Genomic DNA, 18,285 nt, shown 5'->3' with positions numbered 1-18,285 from the left:
ACACGAAATGTATTCGCGAAATACAGGTGTCCCTAGTTATCATTACATTCTTGAATATTCATACACATACAAACACTTTCGCTCCCTTTCTTCGAAATGTATCCATACGCATAGGAGCGAATCTAAACCGACCTAAAAGCCCTGGACACGGACATACACACTGTAACATAGGCTATCGTTTCAAGAAACTTATCTTGTAAATCGTATTTATTCGTGACTATAGTACAGGCCACGTGGAAGAAATTAAGGATACAAGCACAACAAAATTTCTTCGTCAAGTCTTTGTGTTTGTTGTTGCTTCCTTACCCAATAGGAACAATTTCTTCAGAAAGCACGGGTTTGAAAAAGACATGCTGAAAGAATGAGTAAGGTGTCGACATTGATAAAAACCAAGAACTGGCATTCAGGTTAACACGGTCCGGAAGAATTAATTTTGTTTTTCGCCAAAAAAAAAAAGCCGTGGCCGAATCCTTTACTGATCCCAGCTGTTGTTTCGTTAGCCCACTCGCTAACAGGTCAGATAACATACGAGCGCCGAGTTGGTGCTCAGGTGATTCCGAGTCAACCATACGTTGATCGTCATAGCACCGCAATTTTGTCACAGCAAATAAAGTCGACTTGGTTTGTGGATTTTAGTAGCGGGAAATTTGAAGAAATAGTAATCCGAATATTAAGACATTCTGGTCGACATTATAGGTGACATCTCTACACGATAGCACTGCGTAAACATTTCTGTGCAGAGTTGAGCTATGTAAAATTTTTCTTTAGAACATATTTTGAATTCTAGTGTGAGCTAGTACAGACGAAGGGTACTTCCAGGTCGAAGTTCAAACGTTAACTAATCGATTATTCTCCTTTGTGAGTCACATATTCCGAACTCATACGTATGAGAGGTTTTTTTTTTTTTACATTTCATTTATTTATTTTTTATCGCAGTGGAGAATTCTACATCACTATCGTTATTGATTTCATGATTGTGTTGAACCTGCTCACTTTGTCTGGTGGCTAGCGTGTCTGGCTGGTGGGCAAGGAACCCTGGTTCGACTCCCGGCTGGGAAGAGGATTTTTCAAACCTTCTCCCTGGGTTCCGGACTGCGTGATTGTGTTGTCCCTTTCACATTAGTCCCACCTTTGAATATATATACTGTATAGAAGTCGCGAGTGGATAGGTTTTACTCTACGTTTTTCAGGAGCGTATGATGAGCAGCTTGGGAACTTCACCGCTGCAGGGCGCTGCCGTAACGCCCTGTATCGTCTTAGGTTGTTATTTACACGTTAGAGCGCAGCACTGTCGCCCGCTGTCATTCCCCGCACCCCCCACCCATCATTCACTGCAGCTCAAGGTCGTTCAACGGGAGGGGTAAGGGGTGTTTGAAGAGTTCGACACTTGTCCGCTAGGGACAACCACAAGTCGATGCCCTAGATATGGTGGCGATTGCGGCGGTGAATTAACCAACTACCTCAAACCGTATTAGAAATTTTAACCTGGGCTGGCGACTTCTATACAGTACATTCAAAGGTCCCACGGAAGGCAATGGAAAACCATCGTAGAATCACCCTGCCTTGGCAAGCCTGGGACGTCACAGCTGTCGTCACCGTGCCTTGCCTGCGCTCGCAACACCCGGTAATGTACAATATGACACATCACCATCATTAATTAGCGTTGAAACAAATACTCGTTTTCAGAATCGCGCTAACATTATCGTGGTTTAATAACGGTATGATTAGTGAATAAGGAACACAGCCTAAGAGAAAGATAAGTCAAAATACCCTCGACATTAAAAATAATATATTTATTGCTTTGCAAAAGTAAATTTTACCTAATATGATCTGCTCTTAGAAGCAAAGGTATGTAATGATTTGTGCTTGATTCTGCCAAACGGCATACAGCAACAGGGTGTTGTGAGGCATGTGTTGTGTCCTACGAGGTGTTACTTATATTTTATAATTTAATGTAGGCCTAAGACTTGTACTTGTAATTACTTCATATTTACTGCAGCTTAAACTTATTTAGTGGGTGCATTTGATTTTTACACGATGTTCCTAAAGAAATTCTCGTAAAATCTGTGGGTTCGTACGAAGGACATGTAAAGAAGGGAAACATATCAGTGGGGATAAGTCTCAAAATGTTTTAGTTTATCACAAGAGCAATAACCGTATGCACTGAGATACACTGTATCTCTGTTCTGTGGAACGGCATTGCAGGAACCAGGGGTGGCTCCAGGGCCAAGCAAGCCGGGAAATCGCCCAGAGCCTCACGCTTTGCAGGGCCACACGCCTAGCAGGTTTCCGCGCCCAGCAGGACCCCGTGTATAACAGGTCCCAGCGCCTTACAGGGCCCCGTGTCTAGCAGGGCCCAGTGCCTTTCAGGGCCCAAAGTCTAACAGAGACCCGCACCCTGCAGGGCCCTACCCCAGCCCTTTTAATTATGACATTTTTGTAATGAAAAATACTTGTCATTATGGTTAAGACTATAAGTTTTTTTGTAACGTGAACTTAATTTCTTCGAATTTTAAAGGAAAAATTTTTCTAAACATTATTTTACGAAATCACTGTCAATATTTAAGTTCCAGGTTGTTTTAAGGACGTTATTTCTAACCCGCTTTCCTCTTGGGTCTACTCCATAATTCTCTCCTCCCCCCTTTTTTTCCTGATAGTCTCATGTCCCTAAAATATTTAGGACCTGCAAAAGTACATGGCCCAGGCCAACGATCACTGGACTCGAGGCCTGCTTTGCAAACGGAGGAAGGCGCGTGACGTCAGCAGATGTCCGAGCCTACCCCGCCGGTAATAGTCGTGCCTTGCGTGCGCACATTTCTGTCCTGTGGCTTACCCGTGTTCAGCGCTGTTTAAATATCGTACTAAGTAGTATGTTAACATGTCGTATAGCTGTTTTGTTATAGGACTAACCTGATTTTATGATTATGGGTCTCGTGTTCAGGTAGTATTTGGTTTTATAAAATAAACAATTGCCAAATGATTATGACTGCACAAAATTCCTCGTGCTGATTTAAAAACATTAGAATCTTCCAAAAAAAATGTCAACTTTTATGAAAATTGCCTTTAAATAATGTTTTTATGGTGGAATAGTGCCCTTGATTTTTAATTTTATTCTTGAATATTATTGTTTTTATTGGAAATTTAAGTATTTTGATGTATATTTGCTAAGTTTGAACAACATTTACTGATGACCCTTAATTTTTAATCACTATCGGCCTGTAGTATAATATTTTTAAAACAATGCCAAAATAATATTTAAATAAAAAGCCGAAAAACATATCTAATAAAATTAAATAGTTTTTATATTATTAATCATTCTTAACTTTACTAATTATTAATCATGTTTAATAAAGGTTTCCTTAATTCAATTTAAAGGCTTTCTCGCAATTTTTTGTACTGCGTCGTATTTCCCGAAATGCGCCATTTTACCAGAGCTTGTGGGTGAAAAGACACATTGTGGTAAGTCTAGTTTTAGTACATCCACTGGAATAATGATAGTTAAAATATGTACAAGTTTAATATACAAGAATAATATTAATAAAATGGAGTGTCCACAACTGCAATTACAGCTCAGTATGAAGTTATTTGACAAAATTGTATGCTTTTACTTTAAGGTGCGCCCTAGTCCCTAAGCAGTAGCGCTAAACGAGGTCCCTGCTTGTATCGCTGGCCGCCTCGCGCCTCTTCACCGCGCGGCAGTGACTGGACAACACTGTCGCGGCGCTTCGCTTCTCTTCTCCTCACTTCGCTTCGCGCCAATTTGACAGTCGTTCCCGAGCTCTTGGCTGCGTTATTTCCTGTGTTGTTAATTGGTCTAAATATTTCTGTTTTTATCAGTGTGGTATCAGGAAACTAAAAGATTCAGAGAGGTGGGATACTTTAAAAGTTTAAATAACTTTGAATTTTACTCATCGATACTGATAATAAAACTGTTCGGAGGAATAAGTATGTACATGAAATGAAATTATGGAGAAAAAAATCAGAGTGCAAATAATACATTCTGAATATATTAAGAAATTAAAAATAAAGTCAAAAAAATATTGGTTCGTTTGATATTTTTTTGGCATGACTTAAACAGTAAGTACTAAATTGATTTTCAAGAAACCATATTTAAGAAATTTCGCTATACATATTAAAACACTAGTCATGTAATTACGAAATGCCATCCCTTAAATAAGGAAAAAAGGTGATATGTGGTTACAGTAATTAATTATAGATCCGAAGCTGATCAAGCAAAATTTAAGTAATTGATTATAAATATTAAATTTAAAAAAATACCAATTTAATTTCACCATTCTTGGAAATTTCATCCCAAAGGGATGTGAGTGGGGTAATTTTAGTTTAATGAAGGAAAAAAAAAATAATGTCTACAAATCTACCAGATCAGTAGACAAGAAACTAAGCATTATCTTGGCCATATGGTTATAAAACCACATTTACATTCACTGCAGTAAAAACTACGGTATGTTTTTCATGTTTTTTTTTATCTCAAACGCCAGGCGTTTTTTTTAACTCTGGATCTATTCCAGGCAAGATAAGATGATGTGTGTCGATGAATTCCTCTTCGAGAAATTACTGCATTTGTCATCCAGCTGTTAAATCTCTTCACCTAACCAGCTAAACTACAATTGACCAACTGCTGCAGTGTAATATGTGCTGCCTGTTTAGTGAGACGGAGCGATGAGAAGCTAATTGTAAAACAAAGAAAAGGTTTATGCAGCGCTGCGAAATAGGCGCGCTGCTGAACCGAGCCAATGGCAACTCTCGATGAAGTCACGCGCTTGAAAGCGAGCCTGGAGTCACACAACACGCAACCTTATTGGTAATTATCTTGGTGAAGTGGGATTCCATGTAACATGGAACCAGTTTATCTCATTTTGCAAAATAGCGTACCTTTTATCACTGACATTTTGGCGTTATCTATACCTGTCTTTCGTTTATACCCACGGTTTTAACGGGTATTTTATATGCATCCTGGGGTATTAGACATTTAAAAAAAATTTTTGCATCTTAAAAAAAAATTCTTTCCACATGAAGGTTGAGAAAACGAACTTTTTCTAATGTAGGTGCATGCTTTCTTTTTCTTTCTTTTTTTCTTCGGAAAAACCGGTATAGCTCAATATAGTTTACTTTAGCGTCGATGTTTTATTTATTTTTTATTTATGCTATGTTTAATTTCTGGACTTTATACGACGTTTTTGGCTTTGCTAATCATTGTAAAACCAGACGTGCAACTTATTAGGTACGGAGGCAAATTTGAGACCTTGTGTAGTTGTTTCCTGCGCGAAAGTCTGGCTCTACAAGGGCCGGACAACCACTCAAGGTGATATCACTTTGAGGAGCTGTACGAGCTACAGCCGGAGGAAATTCCAATTGACTGGGCGTGCGCAGCTATTCGGGCCGCGTCTTTTTTTTTCTCCTTCCCATCAAGGCCAAGCGAATAGTCCGTATCGTTTAGCTTCTCTCTCTCTCTCTCTCTCTCTCTCTCTCTCTCTCTCGTTCCTGCTCGACCACCAGCCTAGGGGCTCTCGCGGTCCGCGTTCGAGTCCTGATCGAACCGGGCGTAAGTTCGTCGCTCTCAGACGATCCACAAGTCCTCCGCCGTCACGCACTGACTGCTCAGTTGCATGGTTACCCAGTGGAAAACAACAGTTTTAGTTAATTACTAGCCGGAGTACCCGCACTTCGCTATGGCAGTATACTCATTAAGTCATTATACATGCCCCTCCTGGTGGGCGCGCCACTGTCGTTGCAAAAGCTGTTGCCATGGATACGCAGAATGCATCAACAATGCAAAAACCCGTGTAAATGGAAACGAAGAAAGCATTAACCCATGAAATGACGTATTTGATCTCGCTACAATGACGGGAGCTGGAGATATATAACAATAAAACTACACAATGGTGTTTGTTTGTTTGTTGGTTCGAGAATCACGCACAAACTACTGAACTGACCCAACTTTAATGGTACATTTTGTGGTTAAAAGCTTTCGTTTGGATTTAAAAATATATAAAAATATATATTGTTACGTATAATGTGGGGAGAACTGGGTTCGTAAGAGATAGCCCAATTATGTTTTACAAATTTTTATTAATTACTAATATTTACGTCACTAATAAACAATCGCAGTAGTAAATATAACTTATAAAGGTCTGTTCATAAATCACTAAGCAGGTATCTGTAAAGTTTACAGTTCACACTCCTCACTGGAGCTAGGCTCAATATTGTTTGGTCCCTTACCACGCGCCTGTCCGCACACACGGTCTAGAGCCACTCATTCGCACTCTCTCGATCCCGTCGCTCCGCGTCGCACCACTCTCGAGGGGGTCTCTCACCCTCTTCGCCGATCTCGCACTTCACTCCACTCTCGGAACCCTCCGAACTCTCGGAACTCCCGCGAAGGCCGTCGTCCCTGCTTTTATACCCTTGGCAGACTTTCCGGAACCGACTGGGGTGGTTGTGACGTTTCGCGTCCGACGCCCGAAAAGTCCAGAAAGGCAGCCCGCAGGATTCCCAGGCGGCTAAGAGGGTCATTGACAAAGCCCGAGGAGGGATGGTGCGCGGATAATGGAAGGGGGGAGGTGGGGGGGGGGGGGGTTGCGAGGACCCTTGTAATCCGACCAGGCACGCGTGGCATGCCTTTTGTCAATGGACGGTGCGTGACGTCATTAGCCGTGCGCGGCCGCCAGCCCGCTCCGAACCTGTCGCGCATCGCGGTCTTGTCTTCTGCTTTCGGAACAATATTTTATATTCCTAGAACTACGGGAACTGAAGCTATAATAACGAAACCACATTTTTTCTCTCAACCCATTGCAAAAAATATAAGGTGAGCTCCCATTTCAAGTTCATCCATGCTCAAAAAAAAAACACACACACACTTCTGTGATCTGTGATTTTATTGTTGTATCTCCGGCTTCCTTCATTGTAGTGTGATAAAAAATATACACCAGTTTTAAGGTCTAACCGAAAGCCTTTAAAAAAAAATGTTTAATCGTAATTGGTGTACCAGCTGTTAAACACAAAAGGGTACATTAAAATCATTAAATTAGTTTTTTATGTCAACCTCGAAAAAACTAACAAACTGACAAACTACAGTTTTATAATAGTATAGCAGATAACGCTCCTAAACACATCTTGGAGGTTACTAAGCTATACAGCCGTAGTAAAATATCTCATACTTGTTGGATGTCCCATAACTCAACGTCAAGAAGAGAACCTTTGTTAAGCTGATAAATAACGTTTCTGAATCAAAAATCAATATTCAAAAATTGCGAAGTTTACTGTGACTAAAAAAATTTGATGCGGATTCATAAATAGCTCCTCTATTGATAAGAATTCAAAATTTAAACCCAACATGCTATATTTCTAGTATATATATATATATATATATATATATATATATATATATATATATACATATATATATATATATTGAACAGACATACGGAAAAAAAATACAATAGGGTAAATGTTTATAGTATTACTGTAAAAAAATTCATTTTCTAACTTAGCCTGTTATTTCAAAAAAAAATTTAAACAAATACTTTGCTAAGTTAGAAAAGAATTTTTTTTTTCTACAATTTGAATAGGCAAGTTCACCCGAAAAAATTGTTGCCGCATAAGTCGTTCAAAGAAATATTTCCCATAAAGCCAGTCAAATGTTCTCGGCTTAACGTTATGGGACATTCTGTAGGTATAAATTCTGTATAAATTTAACTCAAAAATTACGAAAAAATAGTTTGGCAAATAATTTTTCGAAAAAAATCCTTATAAATCATATAATTGTTTTTACTACATGGTGTTTGATGTATTCGTAAATTGTATGACAGATACCATGGAGATCTGGATTGGTTGGAAATATATTTACCAGATTTACCATGTATATTAAATAAAGTTCAGGAACATGGACTGTGCTTCGTCATAGGTTGAGATTTTTTTAGTACGTGTATGATTACGGCATACAAATAAAAACCAGTAAAACAATGCGGAAGGGAACGAGATCTCAATGGCCTGGCCAAATGAGGCAATGACTTTTCTTGCAGACAGCTGCCAATTACAAGAGACCGGAATAATTCGCAGATTCGATTTGCGACAGACTAATGGCCAGTTGCACCAGTCTGCTCTTCGATTCGCGATCCAATTATCTTAGCCCAAGAATGATCTATGGATCATCATTCCTTTGAATGTTGCTCCAACGCATACTGGGACTACACGATCTTCGTTCGCGTTAACATTTCCAATCCGCGACAACAGGCAGCAGCAGTGTCGAAGAAATGTTAAATGCATTTATATTGGTGGGTAAGATATATATGAAGTCGACCCAATCGATTGTGACACTGCGAGCAAATGGTTGATGCGATTACCACAAAATACCATAACTAGTAACTAAATCATCTGGTATTTAAAAGTTGACACAAAACGAAGCAGTTGCAAATATGAAAAGTTTTACCTAAAAAAATGCTTCTATTTAATATAAAAAGTGATCGTGACGAAATATTATCTTGAATATTAAACTGAAATAACAAGCATTCCTTTAATTTAAAGTTCTGATACGTGTATTACATATGATCTGAAATGTTGTAAATAAAACTATAATATTTACCTCTGATTAAATGACCCTGCATAAAGACCGTAATAATGCCAACCATGTCTGCTCGCGCAGTGTCGATCCGATATCATTGCCATGAAACCACCCGAGAGTCGGTTCACATCGAAGTTCCCAATCATGTTCGAGTATGCCACGACATTTCCCGCAGGCGGGAAACCCGACAACACTCACGCCTACCGCCTGATCACAGTGCGCACTTCAGAACCAAGTCCCCATGGCCATTCTCTGATGCCGCGGCGAAGACTTTCTCGCAACGGCCGGCGCTCAGCAGCCAAGTCCTATAGGAATGTAATCCTGTTCATTCCTAATTTTTGACTTGAATTTCCGATAGGAAAATGAAGGTCTCGACTGAGAATTCTACACTAGTAAACTATGAAAACTGTAGATTTGAAGTAAATATGGCTTAGCAGAGAAGACATTGCTCGTGGTCATATGCGTATGACACACCCCTGTTAACATTTGCAGTGTTGATGTAATAAGCGTTGGTGGTGACCATCGAATTGAAGTCAGTAGAGCTGTAACTCATAAAGTAATAGACCGATTTGCGTGATTTAACTTTAAGATGCTTGTGAGTGAGCACTGAGTGGTGCTAATTGAGTGGAATAACTATGAAGTAACTAACTTGGATTTTTGGAGACATTAATCGCAAAATGCCTACGCGAAAACAGGTTATGTTGGATAAAATAAAGAAAACAGGTAAAATAACCCGAGCAGAAGCAAATACAAATGCAGAGAAGTGTCGTAGGTATCAAATGAAGCACAAAGCAGCCGAGAGAAATGAGCCAGTGGGGCAAAACGAGCCCTCGACGAGGCACACAATGTGCGTTCGAGCGAGCCTCAGCCGTCTGCCTCGCGAAAAGCGACGGGGAATGCAGATAACTGTTTGGTAATTGACATGGATATTCTCTCTGATGATTCTGATGTTCATATGGAGTCACTTGAGCCAGTGGTTGCGAACGATGGCCCAAATTTTTCGCGGTTTGGTGTCGCAATTTTTCTGGCCTGGCCGCCCGACCGTCAAGTAAGACGTTAATCGAATTCACGTTAAAAAATAAGGCAATATCAATTTTGTTAAATTATTTTATTTATATAATACTGTGGTCCTTACTGCCGCTATTTTTTGGTAATTTACTTTATTTGTCTATATAGATTTTTTATCAGGTTAGAGCTGTAATTTTATTTACCTTGTTTACATTTTTGTAACGAGTTTGTTTTGGACTATTTTCTCATATGTAACTGTTTGTTATTATTTTAATAACGTAATTTTGTTTTTGGCTATCGAAAGTTATATTTTTCCCGGTTAACTCTTTTTACTATAGTAAAGGCAAGTTTGTAGTTTCAAACTTTAGCATGATAGTTCTGAAGACTGTTTGTGCACAACATTTGAGAAACAAAAAGTTGGCGCGATTGGATTTTATTTTTGCCGGAGGCGACGGTGGCGCGGCGAGGGGTACGCCTGGAATGGCGGCCATGATGCGGGAGAAGGTGTCGAGTAGCGAACCTGTGAGCACGACGGCCTGGAGGACGTTTGACAGCGAGCTGCGGGAACTCCGGCCATGAAGTTAGCCTGCTCTTTGTCCTTGCCTCCCTCGGCTGCTGACATTCAGCAGGACCTGATGCGGCGGCTGGGAGTCTGGGAGAGAGAAACCCCTCTCTCTGTTCTGCAGCGTCGCTTGATTACGTTTGTGCCATGCCCAACACGGGATTTTATCTGGGATTCATATATTTTTTTCAAAAATACTGTGGATTTTCTGGCGTCAATGAAAAGTGAAACAAACCCCTTTGAATAGTAATTGTTATTTGTGCATACCGCAAAATAAAAGCATAATTGACTGTTTCTACTGCGTCGTGCGGAAACTTTACCGGAATTTATGTTGGTAAAATGCGCCTTAATGGCAGCACGGGGCGCTGGTTTTTCCCACTTTGACTGTGCTTGAATGTCGTTATTTTCACGGCTCTGAACGAGAGTTTACCTAGGGCTCTGTTTATGGGGTGGTAAGCGGCATTGCTGATTCCCCTGTTTATTTCGCTATTGCAGCAGACTTTGCAGTAAAGCACTGGAGGAAAATTTATTGACTCAAAATGAAATTATTACATTATTAATTACTAACGATAAACTATGTTTATATCATTTTTTTCTTATATAGTTATGTAGTTGGTGTTGCAAAAGGTAATTAGCATCAAAGGCAAATGAACAAGTTAAGCTCTAATCGTGACCAAATGCTGTTGTCCAGAAAATACAACTGAGCACGATTGTTTCTGAATGTATACTATTTATTTTTGGTTACTTATTAAAGTGGGAAACTTTACCGACCGAGTTATGCAGTCGTCGGCGAAAAGGAAGGGCGTTTATTTGACGGACTTTTTCATTACGACCTATACTCCTTTTGATCATCTATCGGGAACACTTGATATTTTTATAGCTCTAAATACATATGTATATATTTAACTTTATTTGGGGGCCAAGCAAATGTTTAACAGACTCATAATGGACGGTAGTAGGCAACTGAAATATAGGTAATGTCACCATATGTCATTTCTATTGTACTTTTATATTATTTCTTTTTTTTGTTTTGGAAATTTGTATAAAGGGAAATGAAATAAAGAAGCTGTTATGTAACTAGGGCAGTAAGGTGTACGGAGTTAGCTTTATGGATAATTGTTTTATTATAAAGTTTTTGAATCCAAAAAATCTAAAGGGAAATTGTGGGGAAAGTTCTTATAGATAAAATAAATAGTGTTTGGGTTTATTTGGTTGGGTTTCTTGACTTAACCGTCTTATTTAATCGCCTTTTAGTAAAAATATTTTCCATCTATGTGGCTCACCGATAGTAAGGATTATATTTTGTTTCAAGAATTTTTTTGTCTTTTTGGCAGTTATCTCCTTTTGGAAAAACCCCTCCCTGCACGGTGAAATATTTTTTGGGGGGCCTGTGTTGCTTATGCGTAAGGACACAGGATCGCAATACACAACATTCCCATTCAGCACAATGAAAATTCATGAAGAAAAACCTCTGGCGTCTGTACTACAAAATAGAGCGTACCAAGAATTTATTTTAACATGAATCTCGGACTCTCTTATCTACAAAAGCTCTAGTTAAAGGATTGTAAAGAATGAAGTACAAATCTTTCTTAAAATTAACACTTCGTTGTTACTGGCCATATTTGGAAACTGCTTAAATAATTTACTTAAAACCACTTTTTTTTATCGCTCTAATTAATTAAAAAAATGTTTCCAACATTAAGTTATTAAAAAGTAAAAGACAAAACATGATAACTTGTTTGTTATTAATTATTTATTCATTTCTCTTTCCCGTTCAACGATTTACAAGTTGCTGACCTTTCTAAGATTCTGTATTTATAAATTTTACCTGGTTACATTACTTTCACGTCTAATGTGTTCTTTATAATTACAACTTTTATTTGTTAATTAAATCCAGCACGAATTCTTGTAGTTTTAAAAATATATATGTATATATCAAATGGAAGTAGTGTCACAAGACTGGTAGCCGTGAGCGTAGTTATTTTTGGTTATCATCGTTGATTAGAAGTCTCGTAGCTTATAGCGTGGTTTGATTTGATTATTAGCGGCACTAAAATGGTATAAGAGCTGTGAATTATTGGATTGCAGGTACTTTTAACAGTTTATATCAATAGTGTCTGTAGCTGAGGCAACTATAGCTTGTCAACACTGTGTCTTTTTAAAGCTATTTCAAAACATTGATTTCATTTTATACCTGAAAATATTAAGAAGCTTAAAATAATTAACAGTTTATAGAATTTTTATAAGCTGTGTGCCAGTCATTTTGCTTACGTTAGCCAAATCCTCCGTGCTAATACAATTTAATGTATAACGCTTAAGGTAAGTTCTTTTTGCTATTTAAAAGGGGTGACCCAGGTGTATTCTCTTATGAAGAGTAATCTGTATCTTGTATTATGTACATAACTGGTCGGATATCAACACCAACAAAACATAATAAAAAAGTAGTTATTAATAAGTTTTTATATTTTCAGTGTAGCTAAACAAACACTTAAGTTTTATATCAATTTTATTGGCAACTATTTTTGTGAAACTTTTGGCACCTATATTGTAAATATTATGTCAGCAAGAGTTTTGCCGTTTTCATACTTCTTTCACAGTTAATTTTAATAAGTGAATTTGATAGCAATCTATCACAGAGTTCTTAATTTTAATATAGAACACTATACAGTACCCCCACGCTGACACAGTAACTTGCAGTGTTTGGCTAGTCTCTCTTTGTGACATTATTTCATGGTGGTTTATCTACAGTTTCATTTCGGAACAATTCTCACTGACAAAATAGTTTACAAACGCGAATCATCTGCCAACAGCAGCAGTAACGTTTGTTGAAAAACATTTCTTTAAAGGGTGAGAAAAAATGGTATCGTAAAATATGCCGCTAAATATATAAATATTTAATCTTATTTTTCTTATTTTGAAAAAGTAATTTAAGAAAATAAAAAATTTTGAACGCATATGCAAATTCATGTACCACAGAGTAAAATACTATTAATACTTATGGTATATTTATCAAACCATAGTAAGAACAATTTTTTTCATTTTGACAGTAGATTTTGCTAAGTACAAATATTAAAAATACAATAACACATGCAGGTGTGAAATTACACTAAAATTGGCGGAGACTGCAGCCCCATACATTTTGTTTACAACTAAACAACGATGTATTATCATACAACTAATTGAAAACAAATACAATGATATAAACTAATAAGATGTTTAAAAAAGTAATTAACCCTTTATTTCTTTCTACTACCCTTGACTTCACCTTTGGTACTTTTAAAAAAACTTTAGATAACTAGGTAAATGTAGCAATACTTATGTTAAAAAGAAATTATGCCAAGTATCACTGCCATAAGTAATCAATTTCGGATTTGATGGGACACAGGTTCTAATCTAAGTCCATCCATCCTAATTCTGGCTTGCCATGGTATCTCGAAACACTCAAGTGGAAAGCTAAGATGTTTCATCAACATAGGCCAAGGCAATTTACTAAATTCCGTTGCAGCATATATCATCATCTCATAACATTTTCCGTTGAAAAGACGAATAAACAAAATAAAATCCAAATAATCGAATAAAAACAAGTTAGTATATGACGCTAGTTGATACATTCACAGGAGTGAAAATAAAAATTAGTGACTAAATATGGCAATTTCTACCACATATATAAGCCTTAATACCATATATTAAAAGCAAAACTGAACGTGGCTCTAAGTGTTGGCAATGAATATTAATAAAGTCAAAAAAAATTAGCTAAGTATTAACGACTTGTGATAAAAAAAAAATATTTTCACCTCGCCTCCTGTTCGACCGGCCAGTGATAGGGCAAACCGGTTATTGATTTATATTGGCGAGCCTGTTTCCGAGCGTCATGGCTATCAGCGCGACACGAGATAACTGTAGGTTATATTAAGAGCCCTGTCTACTCCTCTCCCAAATCCTCTGTAAGGCACCATAAATCCCGCTAGTATGCAATTAAAAAATAATATATTTCAGTATTTCTAAGCTCCGCCTGTAGAGGACCGATGTTCAAGAAACTGGTAGTGATCATTTCCTTGTTTGAATACGTTGGCCTATTTTAGGTTGTTTGGTATTTTTTGCTGTCAGATATGCAGAAAGCTACTAATGTTTCCATGTTGATGAATAAGTAATGAAATTCAAAAAAACATAAATTTTTTTTGTAAGTTAAGTGTGTCTACGGAAATTTTATTGGTTATTTCTCATAGACATTTCTGTAAAAAAATTGTGAGAAAAGTGAGCAAATTAAGTATTCATGTTAAGGCTTCAGTTCTTGCAGAGCCTGTAAGCGGGGTTATAAATTTAAAACTGTAACACTGACAGCCAACATCGCAGTATTATCGGCGTTTTTTGGGACACGTTACATAAAAAGACAACAGTCACTACTTTTAACCACTGTTAGTTTTTTCAACAGGTATGTTTTTATGGGTACTGCTCGTTTTGATGTACTCACACAGTCAAAACTTTGAGTTCCTCGACTTATAGACAGGCTATCATACTAGTATCGACGGCCACTTAAATGCAAATTCAACCCGGTACGTGTGGTTTCTGAAGAATGCTAACATCATCATACGTGTTTTGCATTAAACTTTTTTTTGGCAAACATAGGTTGATAAAACATGGACGAACAATTCTGAGAACTTGTGTTTTGGACCTCTCCCTAAATCAAAACTACCCACAATGGATAGCTTCAAGAAAGAAACAACCACTTTACCATATCCGGTTTCGAGAATAAATCATGCACTTTAACTATTACGAAATAATCCGTGAAATTAGAAAATAACACACTTCAAAGAGTCATGCGGGCAAAAAAACAAACTAAAATAATGCTGCAAAAAATAACGCTTTTAATTCTGATAAGTCGAAGTTAAACATGTTGACGAAAATTGTTCAACTTGTTGTTCCACTTCAGGGTGGCTGAAACCAGTCAGACAATAGTTCTTCCATTGGGCCTTGCTACCTATCAATAACTATGCCAGTTCACGGCAGAGCGACCATACGTTCGTTTTACTTCTGTATGAATTCTCTTTGGCACCGATTGGTAATCACGATAGATACAAACAGCCGATGTGTTCGAATATAAAAGTTTTAAAAATAATTTTAACGTGCGTTTCTCTGATCAGACACTTGAGTTTAGAAGAAAGCGCCGGTATAACATACTACATAGGGTTCTTATATGACAAGGGTAGTGAATTCGATCTGCACTATCTCCAAAATTATTTATTACTTTAAAAAATTATATTTTTGTAAATACGTTAAAATATAAATTATTATACCTATTATGAATTTATTTTTACATGATGAAATCAATAAATTTAAAATATGTGATTTGGCTATTTGTTTATTTAAAAATATTTGCAATATTTATGTCATAAAAAAAAATTATAACATTTGGTCTGCTGATGTTATATACCCAATGACTTCAGGTAAATTGCCTATCAGTTTTGTGGAAAGCGTAATAAATATATTTTCCCTTTCTTAAATATAGTTGTACAATACTATTTTATTTCTTTACAGGCAATCGGTTTGTGTAATCATCTGATATTTTCAGCATATTATTTAAGTTTTTTTGACTATAATTTTTAATTTACACGTGCTTGAAATATCATAAAGCTTGGAGTATTCGGTTATGCAATCAAATTACTTATAGGGTTGGATGTCAATACAAAGGAGTTAAAACTGATGTAAGTTTGTTTATTTTAACTGAGATTTATGAACGTTCCCAACTAAAAAACAGTTGCTTATTGGAGGGTGACTTACAAGCTAACGGTTTTACAAACACATTTATTTAAGAACACTATAGGTAGTATATATTGAGGGCTCCGAGCATAGGAGTAGGAATGTGGACCCAATAGCCAGGTCCGCCATCTTGGATCGTGTTTTCACTGTTCTCATATAGGTAGACCAAGACCTTGAACATGGCTGCCATCATGCTTCCATCTGCTAGGTCGCCATCTTGTCTTAGCCTGCTGGAGGCTGCAATCTTATTTTCGTCCAAATGGATGCCACTATCTTTGTTTCTGCTGTTTGTTCCTAGAGTGCACCAACGTCGCTCTGTATCTGCACGTAAGGTCAATGTTATATTTTCTACCAATATTGTTATTACACTTATAGACATATAAAATAAAATTTTATACAAAATACATCAGAAGCAAGAAGATTCAAAACATGACAGGTCGTATCTCTGGTACTGAAAACATACGCCTCTGACTACACAGCCATCGTGGCATAAACCAGACTAAGAATTAAATATCAATTTAAAACATATTAGTATTTGTAGTTTTATTTAACATAAAAGATTAATACCAGGACGTTGAAGGTAAATATGACATTTTTTCAATTCTTTCTGCTAGAAGCGAGTGTTGCATATTGTAAACGTCGTCTGCTAGTATGTGCTACCATCATCCTTAGTTATAATTCTTGCTGCTAAGAACACTACTGTCACTTAACGCATACATCTTTTGCTAGAGTGCTCTGTTGTCATATTATTTAAAACTTTACCCGCTAAAGTGCAATAATTACAATCGCCAGATAGTTAGTTATTGTTGCATTTGCCATCTTGTTGGTTATACGGGCTGCCATATTAAAAATGTGTAGATATCAACCTAAAAATCCGAAATATAATCCAAATATCATTTTGAAAAAATGCAGATTAAAAATGGTTTTATTCAGCCTATTAGCTTTATGGGTTCGATCCCACGCAGTCCAATGTTAGATAAATTGAATTATTACATAACAGTTTAGGTTCCTAGGACATTAAATAAAACAGCAAATTCTATAAACTAAAATAAAAAAATATATGGATTCTACTCTACAAAAAGTACAAAAAATATTATCATTTTAAGTTTCTAGAATTTTTCAGTCTTCTATGAGCGTGAAACAAGTCTCTTACATTCCTTGACATTATTTTCAGAACAGTTCCACATGACAGTTGATCACCACATGTGTCACAAAGCTGAGAGATTTCTATTTCGTTAAGAAGGACAGTGATATATTTCCTACTGTCTTGCATTTTTCATGTGTGCTATTGTCTTGCCACAAAAGATGCAGCTTGCTCCTGATTTATGAATGTGCAACTAGTCATTTATATTACCTAATTAATATGTCATTAAATTTTCTGACATGTAAAAACTGGCCACAACACTCATTGCACTTATATATAACGCGTTTAGCGTTATTACGACGATAGTGTATTACACTCTCACGTAGTTTAAAGTTTACAACATGGTTACACAATTTAGAATTGGGTTCTTGCTTCCAGATTATTTTGCCCATGTTGATTTCAAATTGTCACTTAAGTTATGTGCAAATCTTCTTATTTTTTGCACTGCCAAACGAAAACAATGTTTACAGTTTATTATTCTACATCCGCTTCATTCATGCATTTCGGCATCAGATGCTTTCATAAATTAATTTACACAGTGTCAGCACTGATGCGCAAACTATATTGTTAATCTTCAGAGGTCATCGATTTAGATGGAATGATATGAGATGTCGTCATTGTTGGTGTCGAAGTCTCCTGTACTTTTGTAATGATGAGTGGTGTTAAATCTGCTACCACCAGGATAACTGAGGTCTTCTGCATGGCTGCCATCGATATCACAGATGAAGATGGTTCACCTTCCATCAAGCTATCTGCGGACGTTGGTGTTGATGTCATCAGGTTCCCCGCAGGTGATAGTTTACCTTACATCGAAGTCGACGTTTAAAATACCAAACACCTACTAAATCCCAGCATGCTTCGTATAGACACTCCACCTAAGCTAAAGACGAACTGAGTAACCTGCCTCTGGCCCCTGCTAATATACTCGCACAGTTGTTGTTATAATATGTGAGTCGAAACAACAAATATTTCCATCTTTTTTGAATGTTTATTATGTATAAATTTTAATCTGACCAGTCATATTTGAACAACGCTCCAATTGCCTATATTTGGCTCTAACTAACTCCAATTGTTCCAATGGTATTGGGCTCAAACTGGCACCTGAAGCTGACAAGATCTAAAACTGTAATGAAGCTCTGAGGCCAAAACGATGGAAACGACACGTTAAACTAACTTAAAATCGTACTGGATATTGTTATGATACCTGAGATGTTGATTATAAATATGGGGATG

General features: G+C 37.1%; 1 protein-coding gene across 1 annotated transcript in view; it reads right to left on the bottom strand.

Annotated features, from left to right (window-relative positions):
• LOC134532236 (uncharacterized) overlaps positions 1-10,211 on the bottom strand; it is a 145,814-nt gene extending 135,603 nt beyond the window's left edge. The window contains exon 1 of the mRNA XM_063368656.1: positions 10,110-10,211. Coding sequence (XP_063224726.1) covers positions 10,110-10,211 — 102 coding nt within the window. The remainder of the gene's footprint in view (positions 1-10,109) is intronic.
• Positions 10,212-18,285: the final 8,074 nt, after the last annotated feature.

The sequence above is a fragment of the Bacillus rossius genome, chromosome 5, assembly GCF_032445375.1.
Source record: "Bacillus rossius redtenbacheri isolate Brsri chromosome 5, Brsri_v3, whole genome shotgun sequence".
Lineage (NCBI taxonomy): Eukaryota > Metazoa > Arthropoda > Insecta > Phasmatodea > Bacillidae > Bacillus > Bacillus rossius.
The sequence above is the reverse complement of the archived record's forward strand: the minus strand, read 5'-3'. Positions and strand labels throughout refer to the sequence as shown.